General features: G+C 34.9%; 1 protein-coding gene across 1 annotated transcript in view; it reads left to right on the top strand.

Moving 5' to 3' along the window:
- The window catches only part of LOC118197684 (uncharacterized), a 58,243-nt gene that overhangs the window by 18,128 nt on the left and 22,067 nt on the right, over positions 1-18,048 (top strand). Inside the window, exons 3-4 of the mRNA XM_085814228.1 lie at positions 9,930-10,121; positions 14,451-14,660. Coding sequence (XP_085670354.1) covers positions 9,930-10,121; positions 14,451-14,660 — 402 coding nt within the window. The remainder of the gene's footprint in view (positions 1-9,929; positions 10,122-14,450; positions 14,661-18,048) is intronic.

Below are 18,048 nucleotides of genomic sequence, written 5' to 3'. Positions count from 1 at the left end.
AAAAAAAATCCTAGAATTGCACAAACTAGGCATTGCGCACTGCCTTAAATTTGTCCATGTACACATCAATCTATTTTCATAAAAAAAAAAAAAAAAAAAAAAAAAAAATAAGGAAGCTGAAACAACGTTAAAACTATCAAGGTAACCAGAAATGAGGTTTCATCGCCAAAATTAAAAAAAAAAAAAAAAAAATCGCTAATCGGAGGGGCACCCAGTTCTACACTAGAGCCTTTACTAGTTGTACGCAGAAATATACAGGCAGGAAGGAATACAGACATAGGCAGGTCCAAAAGGTTTTTGCCTGATATATTTTTGTGGGGAAATACAAAAAATTTTAATAATTTATTTTTCAATATCGTCCAGTTGTACTTCGATGCGTTTTCCACATCTCTTGAATAACAATCCTGTGGTTACCCCGAAAAATTAATCAGAGTGCTTTTTCCACGAAGATCAGATTTTAATTTCGAGAATAGCTAATAATCTCTTGAAGCAAAATCTGGACAGCAAAGGGGATAATGAAGATCTTTCAATCCACATTTCTATACTTTTTTTTGGAAATGACAGCTAAATTTGCAGGAATGTTATCATGGAGAACATGAATTCGGTGTTCCGGAAACGAATGGTTACAATTTACCGTTTTACTGATTATTGAAGCATATCCTTTATTCGTAGAGCTTCACCAGGTCTCTTGCACTCCAGTAATTCCCATTTCGATTGAGGATCGTAACATAGGACCAATGTTTAATCCCAGCTACAATGGACTGCAGAACACTTCACTTGCGCGCATTGTATAATTGCAAAACACTGTTCATAGAAAACATCATTTCGCTGCTTTGAATTCTTAGAAAAGTCTGGGTACACATCGTGTAGAGACTTTTCCTTGCAGAGATCTTCATGTCGAAGGCTCAAAAAAGTTATTTTAGATAAATCCGATCTTGCTGCTATCTCCTTTACTTTGAATCTTTTATCTCTAAATATTTCCTTCTAGACAACAGCAGTACTTTTTGATGATAATGAGCCTAATAGTTAATCTTCACGAGAATCAGTTTGAACGGATTCTCGCCTATTCGATATTGTTTTACACATTCTTTGACTATACAACCAAAAAAAAAAAAAAAAAAAAAAAAAGGCAAATCAACGTACGGAATCACATGTTGTTTGACTTCTTTGAGAGTAATATCTCTTCTAACTGAAAATTTAATCACAGAATGTATACTCAGTTTTAAACATTTTCTAAAAAATCTAGCACATCATTCATTCAATAAACAATAAAAAAGACCAGCAAATGGCTACACTAACAAAGTTTTAAAATTCATTTAGTATTGCCATTACATGTTTGAAAAAGAAATTTATTGCCAAATAATTTCTTATATGTGAGCTCGGAAAAATTTAGATGTACCAGTGTATACAGGTAGCGATACCTTAGCGAGGAGGCATTTTGCAGGCGCGAAGGAATGCAGATTTAAGTCACTTCTGTTTCAGAGTTTTAGTATACTTTACTGACCAATTCAAATAGAAAATAACTCTTTTATGATATGCTGTTAGAAATGCTGTTATGTTGAAAGGTATATCCCAATTTCATAACACTTATTTTAAGTTTATAGCACTTTCCTATCTCTTCTAGCTTCATCTTACAATTCCTTTCCAGAATGAGTTTCAAGCATCGCGTTAAATGTAAATGAGGAGCGGATTTGTATCAAGGTTCACTGACTTCGAGAGAGACTTGGAGATCAACAAGGCTGTGTACAGGTATTCGAAATTTCTGGATTTCGATTTTTTTTTTCATTTTGGATTTCAAAAGGACAAAATAGGACAAGGTAAAGACCTCTGGATCGTACACCACTTTTATGACTATAACCTAAGACCTAAGACTTCGAGAGAGAGAATTAGAATTCCTGAATAGCGCGCGTTTGCCTTTTTGGCGACATCTCTCTAAGCTCTTACTACGCTCGGCCGTATTAAGTGCCCTTGATAGCTTCGCTAGCTAATTTAATATTAAGTGCCCACTGGTTTAGAAATTGTGTTAGCTTCGGCTAAATCTCTTTAGTTAGTCATTAGTTATGTTCTTCTTTCTTTCTTTTTTCAGCCCAAGTGGAGGCTTTGTTGTACGTCCTGAGAAGCGATTCGTTTGTGAATCTTTATTTTGAGCAATAAAAGGTAATTAACGCTTCCTGAGTTGGGATTTGAATGATTATTCGCTTAGTAGTTCACTAGGTTCCTCAACACTTAGCTAACAGATAAAAGGGCGAGGAACAGTACAATGCAACGAAAATACAAGTGCAATGGAAAAACACCTGTCAAGATTAAAGCACTGTCGTGTGCTAAATGTGTAGTAGGAACTATATTTTGATAAATGTTCTTTGATCTTGAAACACCTCACGTAGGTCTAAGAGTAAGCATGCACATCATTCAGGCAGGTAAATTAGCTTTGCGTTTACATAGCTTTACTTGGTGTGTTATTATTTGTCAGCCCCAATTTTATTCTCCGTAAAGAAGAACCGTAAAGAACAAGCAAAAGAGCAACTTTGTTCTACCCACGCAAAAACTGTTTGCTGTTTGCTTGTAGTGTATTCTACCACATCGTAAACTTGTGGTAATCAATTCTGCTATACCTGATATATCTAAAGATTTTTTAAGTGTTGGTTCTGCAACAGGCACGCTGCAACACATTTTGCTCCTTAGGATAATAGCACAGTTGGCGGGGGTATAAATTAAAAGCGAAACACGTACATTAGTTGCATAATTCATCATTCGAGGGGTGGACGCCATAGGAGAAGGTTCGTCGTAGATATTGTGCCTGCTTCCGGTCCTGTTACCACGTGTACGCCCTGTCCGATTCTGCGTGTGTTGCGGAGTGCGACCACGTGCAAATTTACTATCCGCATGCATCAGCATTTTTAAATGCTAATCCTCGGTTTGTATTTATTTTTAAAAGCCTGGATGCTTTTATTATTTTATTATTTTGTATTATTTTAAGAATTTATATATTATTTTTGCCTTTTCTTGCGAATTAGCTTAATTGCTGGTACGAGTGATACCGCGCTATTGATACTGATTTTCCGGCGCTTATTTTTGCGTATTAATTTTGCAATTTAAATTAAATTATCAGATTTTAAATTAATTGCGTGCGCGTAATTAAATTTTTTCGGATTTTGGTCGTTGTGTCTGCTTAGTTTCCCTTCCCCAAGGCTCACGCTGTCAGGTGTGAGATAGGGGCCTAGTAGACTTTCGCCCGCTCATCCGTCTGCCGGAACACCGTCGAGTGGGTCCGGTTCCGGGGCGCGGGACTCTGGACTGCTGATTGGGCGCAGGATTTCTTGATTCTGTATTGCGATTATGGACACGATTTTGGATGCCGCGAGGGTAAAAATTAGTGAACTTGATACCATCCGCCAGCAGAATGGTACACTCACTGATACTGAAAATAAGATGTACAATTTCTTACAAAGTATGATCGAAATGCTAGTTTCTGTTAACACACAGTTAACACAACAGGATAAATCTCAGGATAAATCATCACAAGGTAAAAATGTAGATAATGATAGGGACAGAAGTCCTATTAAGTTACACAATAAAACTTTAACACTCTAAATGAAATATCATTGGATCAGCCCACGAGTTCAGATGATGATTTACCAAAGACTAAAGGTGATCAAACAGTCAGAATAAGATCTCAAAGACAAAATTTTAAGAAAATTAAGCTTAGTAGTCCCCCTAAAAGTACTACACAAAAGCAACAAAATCAGGATAGTACCTCAGATACACCAGCTACCGCGGTAGCAGTCAATAAAAATACTCATACACAAAATAATGAGACAATGGATACCACCTCACCGGACAACGAAAACCCCACTGACACGAATGCAAATAAACAAAAACAAAATAGTAGGAATTCAAAAATTCCGCCAATTACTCTCAAAGAAAATAAATTGAAATGGAGTGAAATTAGATCTATCTTCCTTCACAGAAATATCAAATTTCACGGGGAGCATATTCCTATGGGAAGCATCAAAGTTATCACCGAAACACCTGACGATTACCGGACTGTAGTCCAAATACTTAAACAAGTCGAACACCATTCGTACATCCTACCGGAAGACCGATATTTAAAAGTTGTCCTTAGAGGACTTACTGAACATACTCTGATCGAGGATATCAAATCTGAACTTGAACAACTTGATTATCATATCAAAGATGTAAAACAAATGACAAGACGGCGTAACGGAGAGGTTACCAAACTCCCTCTGTTTTTAATTTCGCTACCAAAAAATGACAAGTCCAAGAAAATATACAATGAGAGATTTCTATGTCACATGAAAATTAAGATTAAAGAATATTTAGGTCGACAAGGACCCCTGCAATGTTTCCGTTGCCAGGGGTTTAATCGTACACAAGCGGGTTGCAATTATGCACCCAAATGTGTCAGATGTGGCAAAGGACATTTTGTTAATGAATGCCCTGACAAGAATAACAATGACAAACCTCCACTCTGTGCTAATTGCGGAGGTTCCCACACCTCCAGTTTCAGGGGGTGTGAGAAATTCCCTAAAAGAAAATCTGAGAAACCAAACAGTTTCCCCAGTAGGGTGATTGAAAATAAATCTTATTCACAGGCGCTCTCCACAGGCCTATACTCTGACATATTAAGTGAAGCCAAACAGGTTTTCACGGACCTTGCGGAACTTGTTTCCGTAATAAAAAATGCGGGATTTCAGATTTCGCAACAAGTCAAAGAAATAAAAGAAAATAACCAAGAGAAAAATACTTCTTCTACTGTAGATACTGGGTCAAGCTAGACCAACAAAAGTTCCCATCTCTATCATGACTTGGAATGCCCGTAGCATTCATTATAAGCTCACAGAGCTATCAAACTTCCTCACGTGTCATAATATCGACGTGGCTCTCATTACCGAAACCTTCGCTACGCCAAGTACTCCAATGAAGATTCCTAATTATTTATGCTATAGATGCGACCGTCTAAGTCACCGAGGTGGGGGGGTCGCGATTTTTGTACGCAACTCTCTCCAATCCTGTCTGATCAGCGAAGAGCGCTTTAATGGACATGAAATTGTAACTGTGTCTGTATTTCTGCCGCAATATGGTAACGTATACTTCACTTCTATGTACAATCCACCGAAGAATATTCTAGATATAAATTATCTCGCGAAAATACTTGATACAAATAAACAGGTCATTCTTGCAGGGGATTTAAATGCCAAGAATCAGGAATGGAATTGCAGGAGGACAAATAAAAATGGAATCAAGCTTTCCGAATTCATTAATAATCACCCAGTCTATTTTCATGTACCAAGTGAGTACACATATTTGCCTAATAATCCCAATACAGGTGACATTTTGGATATTTTTATTTCGACCATCTCCCTCTCTTTCAATCTAGAGGTGATTCAAGATTTAGATTCTGACCACTGCCCGGTCATTGCGACCCTAGGTACAACCAAAGATGTTATGGATGAACACATTAATACAACCAACTGGAAAGTTTTCAATGAAATTCTCTTAGAATGTAAAACCAACAGTAAACTTCGCACTCCGGAGGACATTGAGCTTGCGGCCAAACATCTTACAATGGACATACAAAGTGCCTACCACTGCGGCCACGAGAAAAATTCCTAGAAGACAGGTTACTAATAAGTTACCGCATAGGATTAAAAGTCTCATCAAAGCTTAGAAAAAGGTATCATCTCACTTGCAATCCTGATAACAAAAAAGAGATGAATAGACTTGGTAGGGAAATTAAAAAACAGATAAACTCCCACCGCAAAGAGCTCTGGGATGAGAAAATTGAGAGTTTTAACGACCCTAGTAGCTCATTCTGGTCGTTTGTTAAACGTCTTAAAAATAAACCCACAGTTAATAGGCCGATTTACCATGAGCATGGCATTGCGCTCACAAATATTGAAAAGTGCAATACGCTCGCTGAGCACTTTGAAAAGCAATTCATCACAAACACTTACCCATGCAATCAGGATTTTACAACTCATGTGAACTTCACAGTGTCAGAATGGCTTTACAAAAACAACCTGCAAAATCACTTAGAGCTTACCTCACCACAGGAAATCATAAAAAGGCCCCCGGGCAGGATAATGTTAATAATGTAGCACTGAAATGGCTGCCAATAAATATGATCAATCGTCTTACAGGTATTCTGAATGCTTGCCTGTACAATAGCTACTTTCCGAATATATGGAAGTCTGCTAAAATGATAGTGATCCCAAAGCCGGGAAAGAACCTGACAAAAACGGATGGGTACAGGCCCATTAGCCTGCTGCCCAGTATGGGAAAAATACTTGAAAGAATTGTCCTTAGCAGAATACAACCTCATCTGGATAAGTTACCACTTGAACAGTTTGGCTTCAGGAAAGCCCTATCCACGACGAAGCAGCTGGTTAGGCTGAATGAATACATAGGTAGTGCACTGCACAACAAAAGATATGTTGCCTTACTCATGCTGGACGTTCGACCGCGTCTGGCATGAGGGGTTAATTTATAAATTAATCAGTTTGCAGTTCAGCACTGAGTTAATCAAAATTATCCACTCGTTTCTTTCAAACAGAACATTCAGTATTCACATTGGTGATAGCACTTCAAATAAGAAGCAAGTTCAGGCCGGGGTCCCTCAAGGATCTATTTTAGGGCCCGGGCTCTATTTATTCTACGTGGCAGACCAACCTGCAGAACATTTAGATCAAAATTTTTTCATGGGCTGCTACGCAGACGACACAGCATTTGCAGTGAAGTCTGGGTCGCCAAATTTTGCGATTAAGAAACTTCAACGATTTATGCCGAAACTTGAAACCTGGTGTGCCAACTGGAAAATCGCAATTAATGCTGATAAATCCAAGCTTCTGATTTTTAAAAAGAATAAAATGAACCACCCCTTAACTGCACAACTGTTGCTATTTGATACTGTCGTACCAGTTGTAAAAACTGCTACATACTTAGGATTAAAATATAGTGCTAATTTCCTCTGGAAAGAGCATATAAAATGTGTCAGAGGTAAGACTATCGGGGTAGTTCAAAGTCTTAAGCCACTCCTGTCTGCGACCTCCAAATTAGATATCAAGAGGAAGAGACATATTTATAACTCCATTATACGTCCTATTTTTGCGTATGCTTCTCCAGCCTGGGCAACAGTTCAGAAAAAGGAGTTAAACACGCTGCAAATTATTCAAAATAAAGTACTTAGGATGATAACAAATGCTCACTATTATGTCTCGAATCACACCCTGCACCGTGACCTGAAAATGGAATCTGTAGAAACATATCTACACAAAGCAAATAACAAATTCTTCAACAAGGCACAAGAATGCAACCATATGACCGATCTCAATGTTTTAGATATGTAATTCTTGAAGAAGATGCTTCGCTAAGACCACTCGCGGCCCACCTCGCCAGGGACTTAAATTTTCCCACGTAAAAATAATCATGAAGGGGATGCATAGTGCTTATATATATTGTATATAGTGTATATAATTTTATTTCTCATTTGTAATTTGTATGTTTAATTTGTATGTTCTTTCACTTTGTATTTATGTAATAATGTATGAGTATGTTTAATTTATTATGAAGTGTTTTAATTCAGATGTCATGATTGAAACTATTGGATTCTGTCTGTGTCTTCTTTGATGATACAACACAAACATATCATACAGATCCTCACGGCTCCTGCTTTACGAATTTCTTGATGCGCGCGCCACTCTTTGGCCTTGCGACTCATGGTCGCCCCCTGTAACCACCTTTGACCTCCTAAAAACTTGTCATGAAAAATTCAAAGTCATGCGCCCTTTGGGCTTAATTTTCAAGAGCCAGATAAGTTGCGCAGCTGCGCGACACTTCGGCAATAGCCGTGCAGACTAGACTAGACTACATTATTTGCCGCTAATGTGGCAACTAAATAAACTGTTCAGCTTGCGTCCTGGAAAGACAGCTCAGCTTTACGTCTTTGAAAAATTGCCGTTGTACACGGCTGCCAGTGTCGCCTGTGCTTGGAGCCGACTTTTTTTCAATATTTTATTATCCTGTAAAATAACAGAGCTATAGTTTATCTGGTTAGTTCAGAAACCTTTGAAAGATTATTGATTAGCTGAGATAAAACAACACACTAAATAACGATTTTATAAAGGTGCTAAGAGAACAAGAATCAGCATAATTTTCACTTATTTGCTCATAAACGCGTAAAAAAGCTGACGGCGTTTCTAAATTTAAACCTACGAAACTAGTCCTGCAAATTTATAAACATTGCTCTGATTTTTGTTACCTTAGTATTTCCCATGAACGATTATTGATTAGTTAAATTATTAGGATTACGGTTCTTATGTTAAAGAAATCTTATATGGCCTATTTAATTACAAAAATTTTTTGCTGCAATTCATTGAAACTCGTTTCCTCGAATTATTTTAACTTGAATACCTGATCCCTCAAGGCAAGTTCAGTACGGCATCGACTATCGGAAAACAGAAATTAAATACCCTGTCCGATTTTTATTGTACGAGAGTCAAACATTTTATAATGAGTAATTTTCCCAAATACATGGTTGGGCAAATGCAAATGATGGACAACATTATCCCCCATAGCAGCCCCAAAATGAAATGAAGCAAAATGTGAAAAATTACAATAAGTGCCGGGTACAGAGACTGGAGCAGGGAAAAGTGGACGGAGCACCAGTACTTCGTCAGTGACTTTTACAGGTAATTGCTCCTCCACACTACTGTACCCGTTGGATGTTCGTTTGGCCTGCATCAGAAACCAGCCATATTTAGCCTGTTCCAGGCGTTTGTAAAATTTCTGAACTTTCATTATTTTTTGTAAATTGTGGGATACAGTACAAAGTCCGTAATCGGGACTCGTCGGGACTTCTGCGATTCCGGATTAGGGGTTTTTCCGGATTATAGATCATCAATATAAATCTGGTAAGATGGTATGCAGAAATTATACAATTAAAAATATGAAACCGTAATTTATGAAATAAAGAGCAATTATGATATAAAGGATATCAAATTTTACAAAAGAAAAGCTTAATATTTATTTGTTTACTTTATTAAATATTTCTTTCAACGCGCGCATGCGTAAAGCGGAATCTTTTTTATTATTGAGGGATCGTCAGTAAGCATTTAATGTACTGCGGCGTAGTTTGTGTCCTTTCTTTGCAGTGCAGCTTTTTTATACGCTGGCACTTGAAAATAAAGTGCTCTGGGTCTCTCTTTTCTCCACGTACGCACTTGTCTGAGTCGCTCAGATTTCCTGCAAAGTAGTGTGTGGGGAAAGATGTATGAGATTGAATCATATGCGGGCTTCTTTCTTCTACATTTCCCCATTCAGCTTGCCATTTCTTTAATTTAATTTTTCTAAGCATATGTTTCTCATACGACTTTGGGAATGCTATTCTTGCCATACTTTAAAAATGTAACTCTTTGCACTCCGAGACTCTTAAGATGTTCTGCTAGTATCAGATAATTTTATACCTTAATATTTAGTAATGTAATATCATTCATCATAGCGACTGTTTAGTGGCAATGACTTACTGGATATTAGAAATTTTTTTTCGGAACTCATTTCGACATTTTAAGGTTCTGGTTCCTAGTGTCAAATTTTGAAATCAGCGATCTGAGTTCCAGACTGATTAGTTTGTCGTTTTAGAATTACCAGTGAAATTGCGATACGTAATATTTGTGTTTCCATTGTATACTTGTGGAGCGTAAAGTGTAAAGATATTATGAATCAAAGTTTGTCGTCATAATCTCTCATTAAGAGATGTTGTCAATGATCTCTCATTAAGAGATGTTGTCAATTATCTTTCATTAAGAGATGTTGTCAATAACCTCTCTTTAAGAGATGTTGTCAATAATCTCTCATTAAGAGTTTCTCTGTTTTTAAAACGCTATGCCTGAACTGCATCATATCTACTACAGCTTGCATCTTTCCGAAGAGGGCAGTTCTCAACGGCAGCATCCGGTACCAGAAACGAAGAGCCTTGAAGTCCACACAGGATCAGGAAGCACACATTCTGAGCTTCAGATGCAACCGTGGATATACGAGAGTAGGACCAAAAGTAATATTCTGCAAAAATGACGAATGGACGGCGCAATTCCCAGAATGTGTTAGTAAGTAGTTTATTTGCGAATGAAAACTTTGTGATTTTGTGGTACATATATAAAGCGGCTGCGAAAACGACGAGTGAACTAAAGCAGACATAATTTCTGACTTTAGACCTGAAAGAACGTATTCATTCAATGACTTAGTTAATTAATACTTCTCGTGTACTCGTAAACTGGAAATTGTTTAAATTATTCAATTAATTATTTACTTTTAAACAATTTTATTCGATATGAAAGGAAGATGTAGCAATGTTTGATTTATCATTACAGCAATAAAAAATCTGATGTGTACACCACATAAGTGTTAATATTCCGTACAAGGAAGTCTTCTACGGAATATTAACATTTATTAACGGAATCTTAAACACTTATTTCCTCGAAAAAATTCCAGAAACGATTAAGCATGATTTAATTCGCAATAAGAAATGAAGGCGTTATCTTTGTTGTTGCGAAGCTAAGTTTCTCTATATTGGCAAGGAATCCACTATTCTGCTGTTTCAACTGTAAACAAGCAATGGCCGCCATCAAAAACATTATTAGGCTTAGCGTCGCTTAAACAACTTTAAAATTGTTGATAATTCTAAAAATATTGCATACAGATTTACTAAAGGCATAAAAACCTTAACCGGAAGATAAGAACAACATAATTCAATCATATTTAAAGCAAAAAATGTACAATTTACAAACATATAAGAGTAAAGACACTGAGATTACTGAGCCGGGTAGCAGAGTGGATATATATACAAATATATTTATATACGTTTGATGCGGCCGATTGCAACCAAAATACGAGGTGCACATCTACATGTTATAGCAGTCCTATATACAAAATTTCAACGTTCTGAGGCTACTCGTTTTTGAGTTATGCGAGATACGTACGTACATACGTTCGTACAGACGCCCCCAAAAATTCTCTTCAGAATTCATTTTAAAGCAGTTTTATAATTTTTTTGCGGGAAAAGAGTCTTTTATTCTGCTCTTACGTACAGATATCACGCAAAAATATCGTTAAATTGCATTCGATAGCGGTCAAAATGGATATTTTCGTTGAAATATACTGCCTGAAACTTTTCGCGATTACAATACTTCCTTTCTACTTCGTGCAAGGAAGTAAAACCGCTGCTTGATAAAGACTAAATTGTTTTCATCTCCTCAAGATTATAGTTGGTTAGAGGCAGTTCCATTGCACCCACCAGGATAACGATTCGATTGGAAGCAATTTCATTTGATTAATAAACATTACACTATGAATCTACTCAAGTCCTGGAATAAAGCTTTATTCCATCCACTTCCAATTCAGCTGTGAGGTATAAAGATTGATTTCATGAACTGGAACTCGAATACCTCTTCTTAAATTCTATACTAAGTTATATATTGTAAACATGATCATATTTCGAAACTTAATGTATTTAGAATAGCTTTGCTGTACTTTGACAATGTGAACAGCTTTTAGTCAACTAAATTAGCTTTTAGTTAACTAAAATAGCTTTTAGTTAACTAAATGGATTTCAGCTGTACTTTTCGAGTTGGCAAATTTCTTCAAATTAAAAAAGAAGACTGTAACTCGAATTAGAATAACATCAACTTTCTGTATGCTAAATTATAATGAGAAATATTTTCATTTTCGGAATCAAGCTCTTTGTAAGTTCTTAGTATTAGTTCCACGAAATATTTTCTTCATATGGCCATTTCTTTGTTAATGGATCCTGTTTTATTTTTGACGGTAATATTTCCTTTAGATCTATAGCCTTATTCAAGATTTTTAGTATCACAGTTCAATACAGAAGGAATGCAAATAGATACTGCCACGATTTTGTAAGTTATTGCTCTGAAAATGTTTCACAAACTATTTTTTAATAGGAAGTGACAGATAATTAACAATATAATTTAAACAATGAGTAGTATTTTATTTCAATATTATTTATTTTTTGCCATTATAAAATTAAATGCAATGTATAGATATATGGTTACATTATGTTAAAAAAATAATGTATGGCAAAAGGCGGGCATTATTAGCCTCGAACTGAGGTGTTCTGTCCAACACATTTTCCGTACTTTTCTCTGTTCTAATTCGTGAATTGCTGTCCGAGTACCAGTTTGAAGCTGTTGTATGGTTCGTGCATCCACATTCATTTTGAAAATCCGAAGAGGAGAAAAAATATGCCTTTTCCAAATATTTTCTTGAAGAGAGCCATTGTTTGTCACAATTCATTCACTTAAAAGAGCTATTGTTTGTCACGTTTAAATCACTTGAGCTATTTTTTGTTAAGATTCATCCACTCAAGATGTAGAGTGACTATTTTTTACTTCCTTGTACGAAGTAAAATGGAAGTATTGTAATCGCGAAATGTTTCAGGCAGCATATTTCAACGAAAATATCCATTTTGACCGCTATGGAATGCAATTTAACGATGTTTTTGCGTGACATCTGTACGTAAGGACAGAATAAAAGACTTTTTTCCTCCTAAAAAATTATAAAACTGCTTTAAAATGAGTTCTGAAGAGAATTTTTCGTGGCGTCTGTACGAACGTATGTATCTCGCATAACTCAAAAACGAGTAGCCTCAGAACGTTGGAATTTTGTATATAGGAATGCTATAACATGTAGATGTGCACCGCGTATTTTGATTGCAATCGGCCGCACCAAGCGTATATATATATATATATATATCTACTCTTTTACTCGGCTCAGTGATCTCAGTTTCTTTACTCTTATATGTTTGTAAATTGTACATTTTTTGCTTTAAAAATGATTTAATTATGTTGTTCTTATCTTCCGGTTAAGGGTTTTATGCCTTTCGTAAATCTGGAAGAATCAATTCTGTTATTTGTACAATTATCAGCAATTTAAAAGCTGTTTAAGTGCGGTTAAGTTTTAAATAACATGTCGGATATATTTATTTACATTTGAAATAGCGGAACAGTAGATTTGTTGCCAATCTAGAGAGACTAAGCATCGCAACAACAAAAATAACGCCTTGATTTATTATTGGGAATTAAATCATGCTTAATCCTTTATGAAATTTTTTCGAAGAAATAAGTGTTTAAGATTTACTTCGTAATTTTTAATGCAGATATTTTGAGTTTTTATGTATTTTTGCCATCTCGCGAAGTGAGAACTGAATTAATTGAATGAGAAATACTCAGTATCAGTATCAGTATCAATCTTGCCTTTTAGACAAGAAGAAAGATGATGAGGACTTTGGCGAACACCGTTTCCTCCAATTCGTGAGGGTTAATATTGAAATTAACAACAAACGTTTTTACAAATTTTTATTAAACATATACAAACATCCATGCCTTCTCCGGGATTCGAACCCGGACCCTTCGGCACGGCGGCATTGAGAAATACTCAATCGTCTGTGAAAACTGTTTCTTTCTTGTTTTGCTTGCTTAATTTCTTTTATACATCGTTCTAGCATTATTATAGTATTTGAATATAACATGTGGCAACGATAAGATAATTCTTCAAAAGATATAAATTTTGTGCATTCTGAGTTATAATATGAACGAAATATTAAGTGAATCGAGCGCCAGAGTGTCGCTATGGTAAGCAAATAGAGTGAATTTTAAAGAGTGCATTTTTTCTATTGTGGTTTATACGCTGTCGACGAAGTAGATTTAATTCAATCCAATAAGTTTAAATGAAATGCAAGAAAAAATGCGTATAATTTAATATTCCGTACAAGGAAGTCATGTGGTGTACACATCAGATTTTTTTTTTAAGCAGGAGACAGGAAAATTATGCAATGCCCTTTCCGGGTCTCGAACACTGAACACGTATTAAGTGTGCTTCCAGTTACACAATCCGATCCATGCATTTAAGAATCACTTGTTTGTCACTATTCATCTACTTGAGATAGCTATTATTTGTAGCTGAAAAGTTGAATTCAATACTCCAACACATTAGTAGGAGCTCTAAGTTTAACAAATTAGTTGAAGAGCTAGGCTATTTCGGAACATTAAGCATGTTGCGGTATGCTCTTTGAGTCTAAGTAACCGAGTATTAATTTTCAAAGTAAAACTGAACAGTTCTAGTCTTTCATCTGCTAGTGTAACTTTCTATCATAATATCGTTCGTATTAACTATACTATCCTAAAAAGAAAAAAAAAATATTCACTATTTGAATAATAACTCTTAATTATGAGTCACTTGATATTTTTTCGGAGTTACAGAGATTTAGGTTTTTCAATGAAATATAAAGCTGAAGAAGTACATTTTTAACTGTATATTTAACATTTCTGGAATGTTTAAGGTAAGTAACAAAACTTTCAGTACTGGAAAAGACATAGTTTCTTATACTGCACATTTTTCTGTTTCTCGGGATTGACCAGAGATGGAATGTGAAGAGCCCCCGTCTATCTGTAATGGCAAATATACAGTGAAAACAGGCGAGGGTGGCAGGAAGGTAATCGGATCAACCGCTACATATACATGTGATGCAGGGTTCGAAATAGAAAACGATACTTCAGACGTTTTAGCATGTGAATTGGATATGAAGACGAATGACATTCAATGGAGCAATCCAACTCCGAGGTGCAAAAGTAAGATACATTAAATTAATTTGATGTAACAAAGTATTTATCATATTTAATGCAGGAGTCTTTATCACACGCTTTTCTTCCATATTCTATACTGATAAGCGTATGATAATTATTTTGGCTTTACTAAATTTTACTTTAAGCTAAACACTACTATCTTCTCTCGGTTCATGTCCTACATATTCGTTCAGACTAGAAGGTTATGAAAATGAACAGTAGAGAAGATAACAAAGTATTTATCATATTTAATGCAGGAGTCTTTATCACATGCTTTTCTTCCATATTCTATAAATTAAATTGATATAACAAAGTATTTATCACATTTAATGCAGGAGTCTTTATCACACGCTTTTTTCCCATATTCTATAAATTAAATTGATGTAACAAAGTATTTATCACATTTAATGCAGGAGTCTTTATCACATCCTTTTTTTCCATATTCTATACTGATAAGCGTGTGCTAATTACTTTGGCTTTACTAAATTTTACTTTAAGCTAAACACTACTATATTCTCTCGGTTCATGTCCTACATATTCGCTCAGACTAGAAGGTTATGAAAATGAACACTACAGAAGATAACAAAGTATTTATCATATTTAATGCAGGAATCTTTACCACACGCTTTTCTTCCATATTCGATAAATTAAATTGATAGAACAAAGTATTTATCACATTTAATGCAGGAGTCTTTATCACACGCTTTTCTTCCATATTCTATACTGATAAGCGTGTGATAATTATTTTGGTTTTACTAAATTTTACTTTAAGCTAAACACTATTATCTTCTCTCTGTTCATGTCCTACAAATTCGTTCAGACTAGAAGGTTATGAAATTGAACAGTACAGAAGATAGTTTAAAAGATATATAGGTAACAGAAGAAAGGTAGAAGACAGTTAGGAGAGTTTAAAAGACAGACAGGGGGAGTAACTGTAACATATACCGGAATGCAACGCCAGGTGTTGCCGTGAAGAGGCTTAACGGCAGTTTTACATATCTAAGGCTATATTGTTCCCGCTTGTTAAGCGAGTGTATAGGGTCTTTTTCTCTTGTTACACATAAACTAGAGTAGATCCTAAAATGATCTGGCGAATTCTCGCACAGGTGTAAAGAAAATTGCCGACTCAGAAAAAGGGTGAGCATTAACCCTTTATTAATCCAAAACAGTGAACAGAAAGACACGACCTTCGTGAGTTACAAAGACACCGTCCAATTTGGGATGAAAACTAAAACGGTGCTACTTTGGTAGACGGTTGCACGGATTTTTGGCGATTTACGTTGGCGCGGTTTTTATAATCGTCAGCCATCTTGAAAAACGCTGTTTTTACGCGTAGTAAAGTATTCGAAACTTTAAAAAAAAGTAAGTATCGTTAAAAGTAATGGATTAATTTTTTGTTGAAAATGTCGTTTTTTAAGATGGCAGCCAGGTGTAAATAAATACATTTACTATGAGTATAAAATACTAAAGTAAGGTTATTATTACTTTCATATAGCAAAGAAAGATAATAAAAACATTATGCCAACGTTTAATTAGATTAAAATATTACTTAAATTGAATATCGAATTAAAAACATTATACCAACATTTAAAAGATTTAAAATATTACTAACTTCAAATACTTTAAAATACGTTATATAGAATATAATTAACATTAAAACATATGTGACAATAATTATCTCAACAATTTTTGAAAATAGAGTATTAATTTTTTTAACGAAAATTGAAGTATGCAATTATAAAATAAAAAAAAAATATGTACTTACATTTTTTTTTAGTCATTCAACCTGTCGTTTACTGATAAGTACCACAAAATTGGAATTATAATTTAGATATCAATGAAAAAAATTTGAAAAATGTAATATCAAGGGCAGGAATAAAAAAATTAAATTATAAATAGATAAAGCAATTTAGAGCCAAATCAATAGATCATGAAGATTAAAAAAAAAAAAAAAAACTCAAATAATATGTATTGTTTTTAAGATTTCGAAGATCCTTTAACCGCCCCTCCCTGAAGTACAAAGGACAATTTTTTTATTCCGATACCAATAATTCTTGGTACTTACCAATAACTGCATTCATCTTTGAAACAATTATCTTTGAAGGAATTCGAAGATAGGAATTAAATTTTAAAATGGCGCGGTAATGCACAAATTTTCAGTAACCAATCAGAGAGCTAATTACAGCTCGTTAATGCACAAATATTCTATAACCAATCAGAGAGCTGATTACATCACGCCTAGAATTAAAATTATTTAAATAATCATACATAATAAAATCATTTAAAAAATGCAAAATAAATTGTATTTTAATATTTAACAGCGTAAATAATGTTTAAAACATTAGATTAAATTTATAGATATTAAAACTAATTACTTTTGGTTGTGTTTTAAAGTAAGGTGACGTCATTGATTACATCATCCACAACATATAATTTCATAAAATATCATAAACAATAAAATTTTTATTTCAAATAAAAATGCAAAATTAAATTGATTTTTAATATTTAGAAGGCGTAAATAATATTTAAAACACGGAATTTACGCATAATAAAACGCATTATTTTTTAAATAAAATGACAACAAAGTATCGGTTACCATAAATAACTTATCCAGCAAGGGGTTTACTATAAGTCGCATTACTCGCCAAAAGAAAAATCACCAAAATCCGTGCGATCGTCTACCAAAGTAGCACCACTAAAACGTAGAATATAATTTAAATCAAACCTAAAATAAATAGTGCTAGATAGAACTTAAGTTACGCGTAACAGGTGGACTCAGAAAAACCTAACCGGAGTGAGGATTAATCCGATAGGGCGAGGAGGCTTACTAGCGTGACGGCGAAACAACAACGAAACGTACGATTGGCTAGCGAAACACGCTCTGAGTAGTCTCAGAGATTCACCAGTTTAAATAAGCACTTCACTTCACTTTAAATTTACATCCTGGAGAGAGAATGTGAGGGAAAGTTAAGAAGTTCAGAATAGGAATCAAACTTAAAATAAATTTATTTTTCCAAAATAAGGAAAACAACCCTTCTCGTAGCATTCGACTAAACCCTACTAGTGGAGTTACTATATGAGCATTCGAAACTGATTACTGGAATAAATATGCATTGGCCGCTTTACAGTTCTACAGTATGAGCTTTTATAGTAGTTCATAGGTGGCAAGAATTCACAAGAATTACACAGTGGCATGTATTAATTTTAAATCTGCGCACAGCTGTACTAGAGTTAAAGAGTTCAACAGTTCTACTTGATAAGAGTATGATACATTGTAATAATGGTAAATGATACTTTGCACTGAATTCATGACATTATTCATCGTGCACACTTCTGAACGGCTAGCACCTATTGTGTTAATCTTAATTTGTGGGGATTACCAGCATAGAAGAAT

Source organism: Stegodyphus dumicola, chromosome 4, assembly GCF_044657685.1.
Source record: "Stegodyphus dumicola isolate Sdum_Otavi_A_Nest chromosome 4, ASM4465768v1".
NCBI classification, from domain to species: Eukaryota; Metazoa; Arthropoda; class Arachnida; order Araneae; family Eresidae; genus Stegodyphus; species Stegodyphus dumicola.
This window is presented reverse-complemented; position numbering and strand designations above follow the sequence as displayed.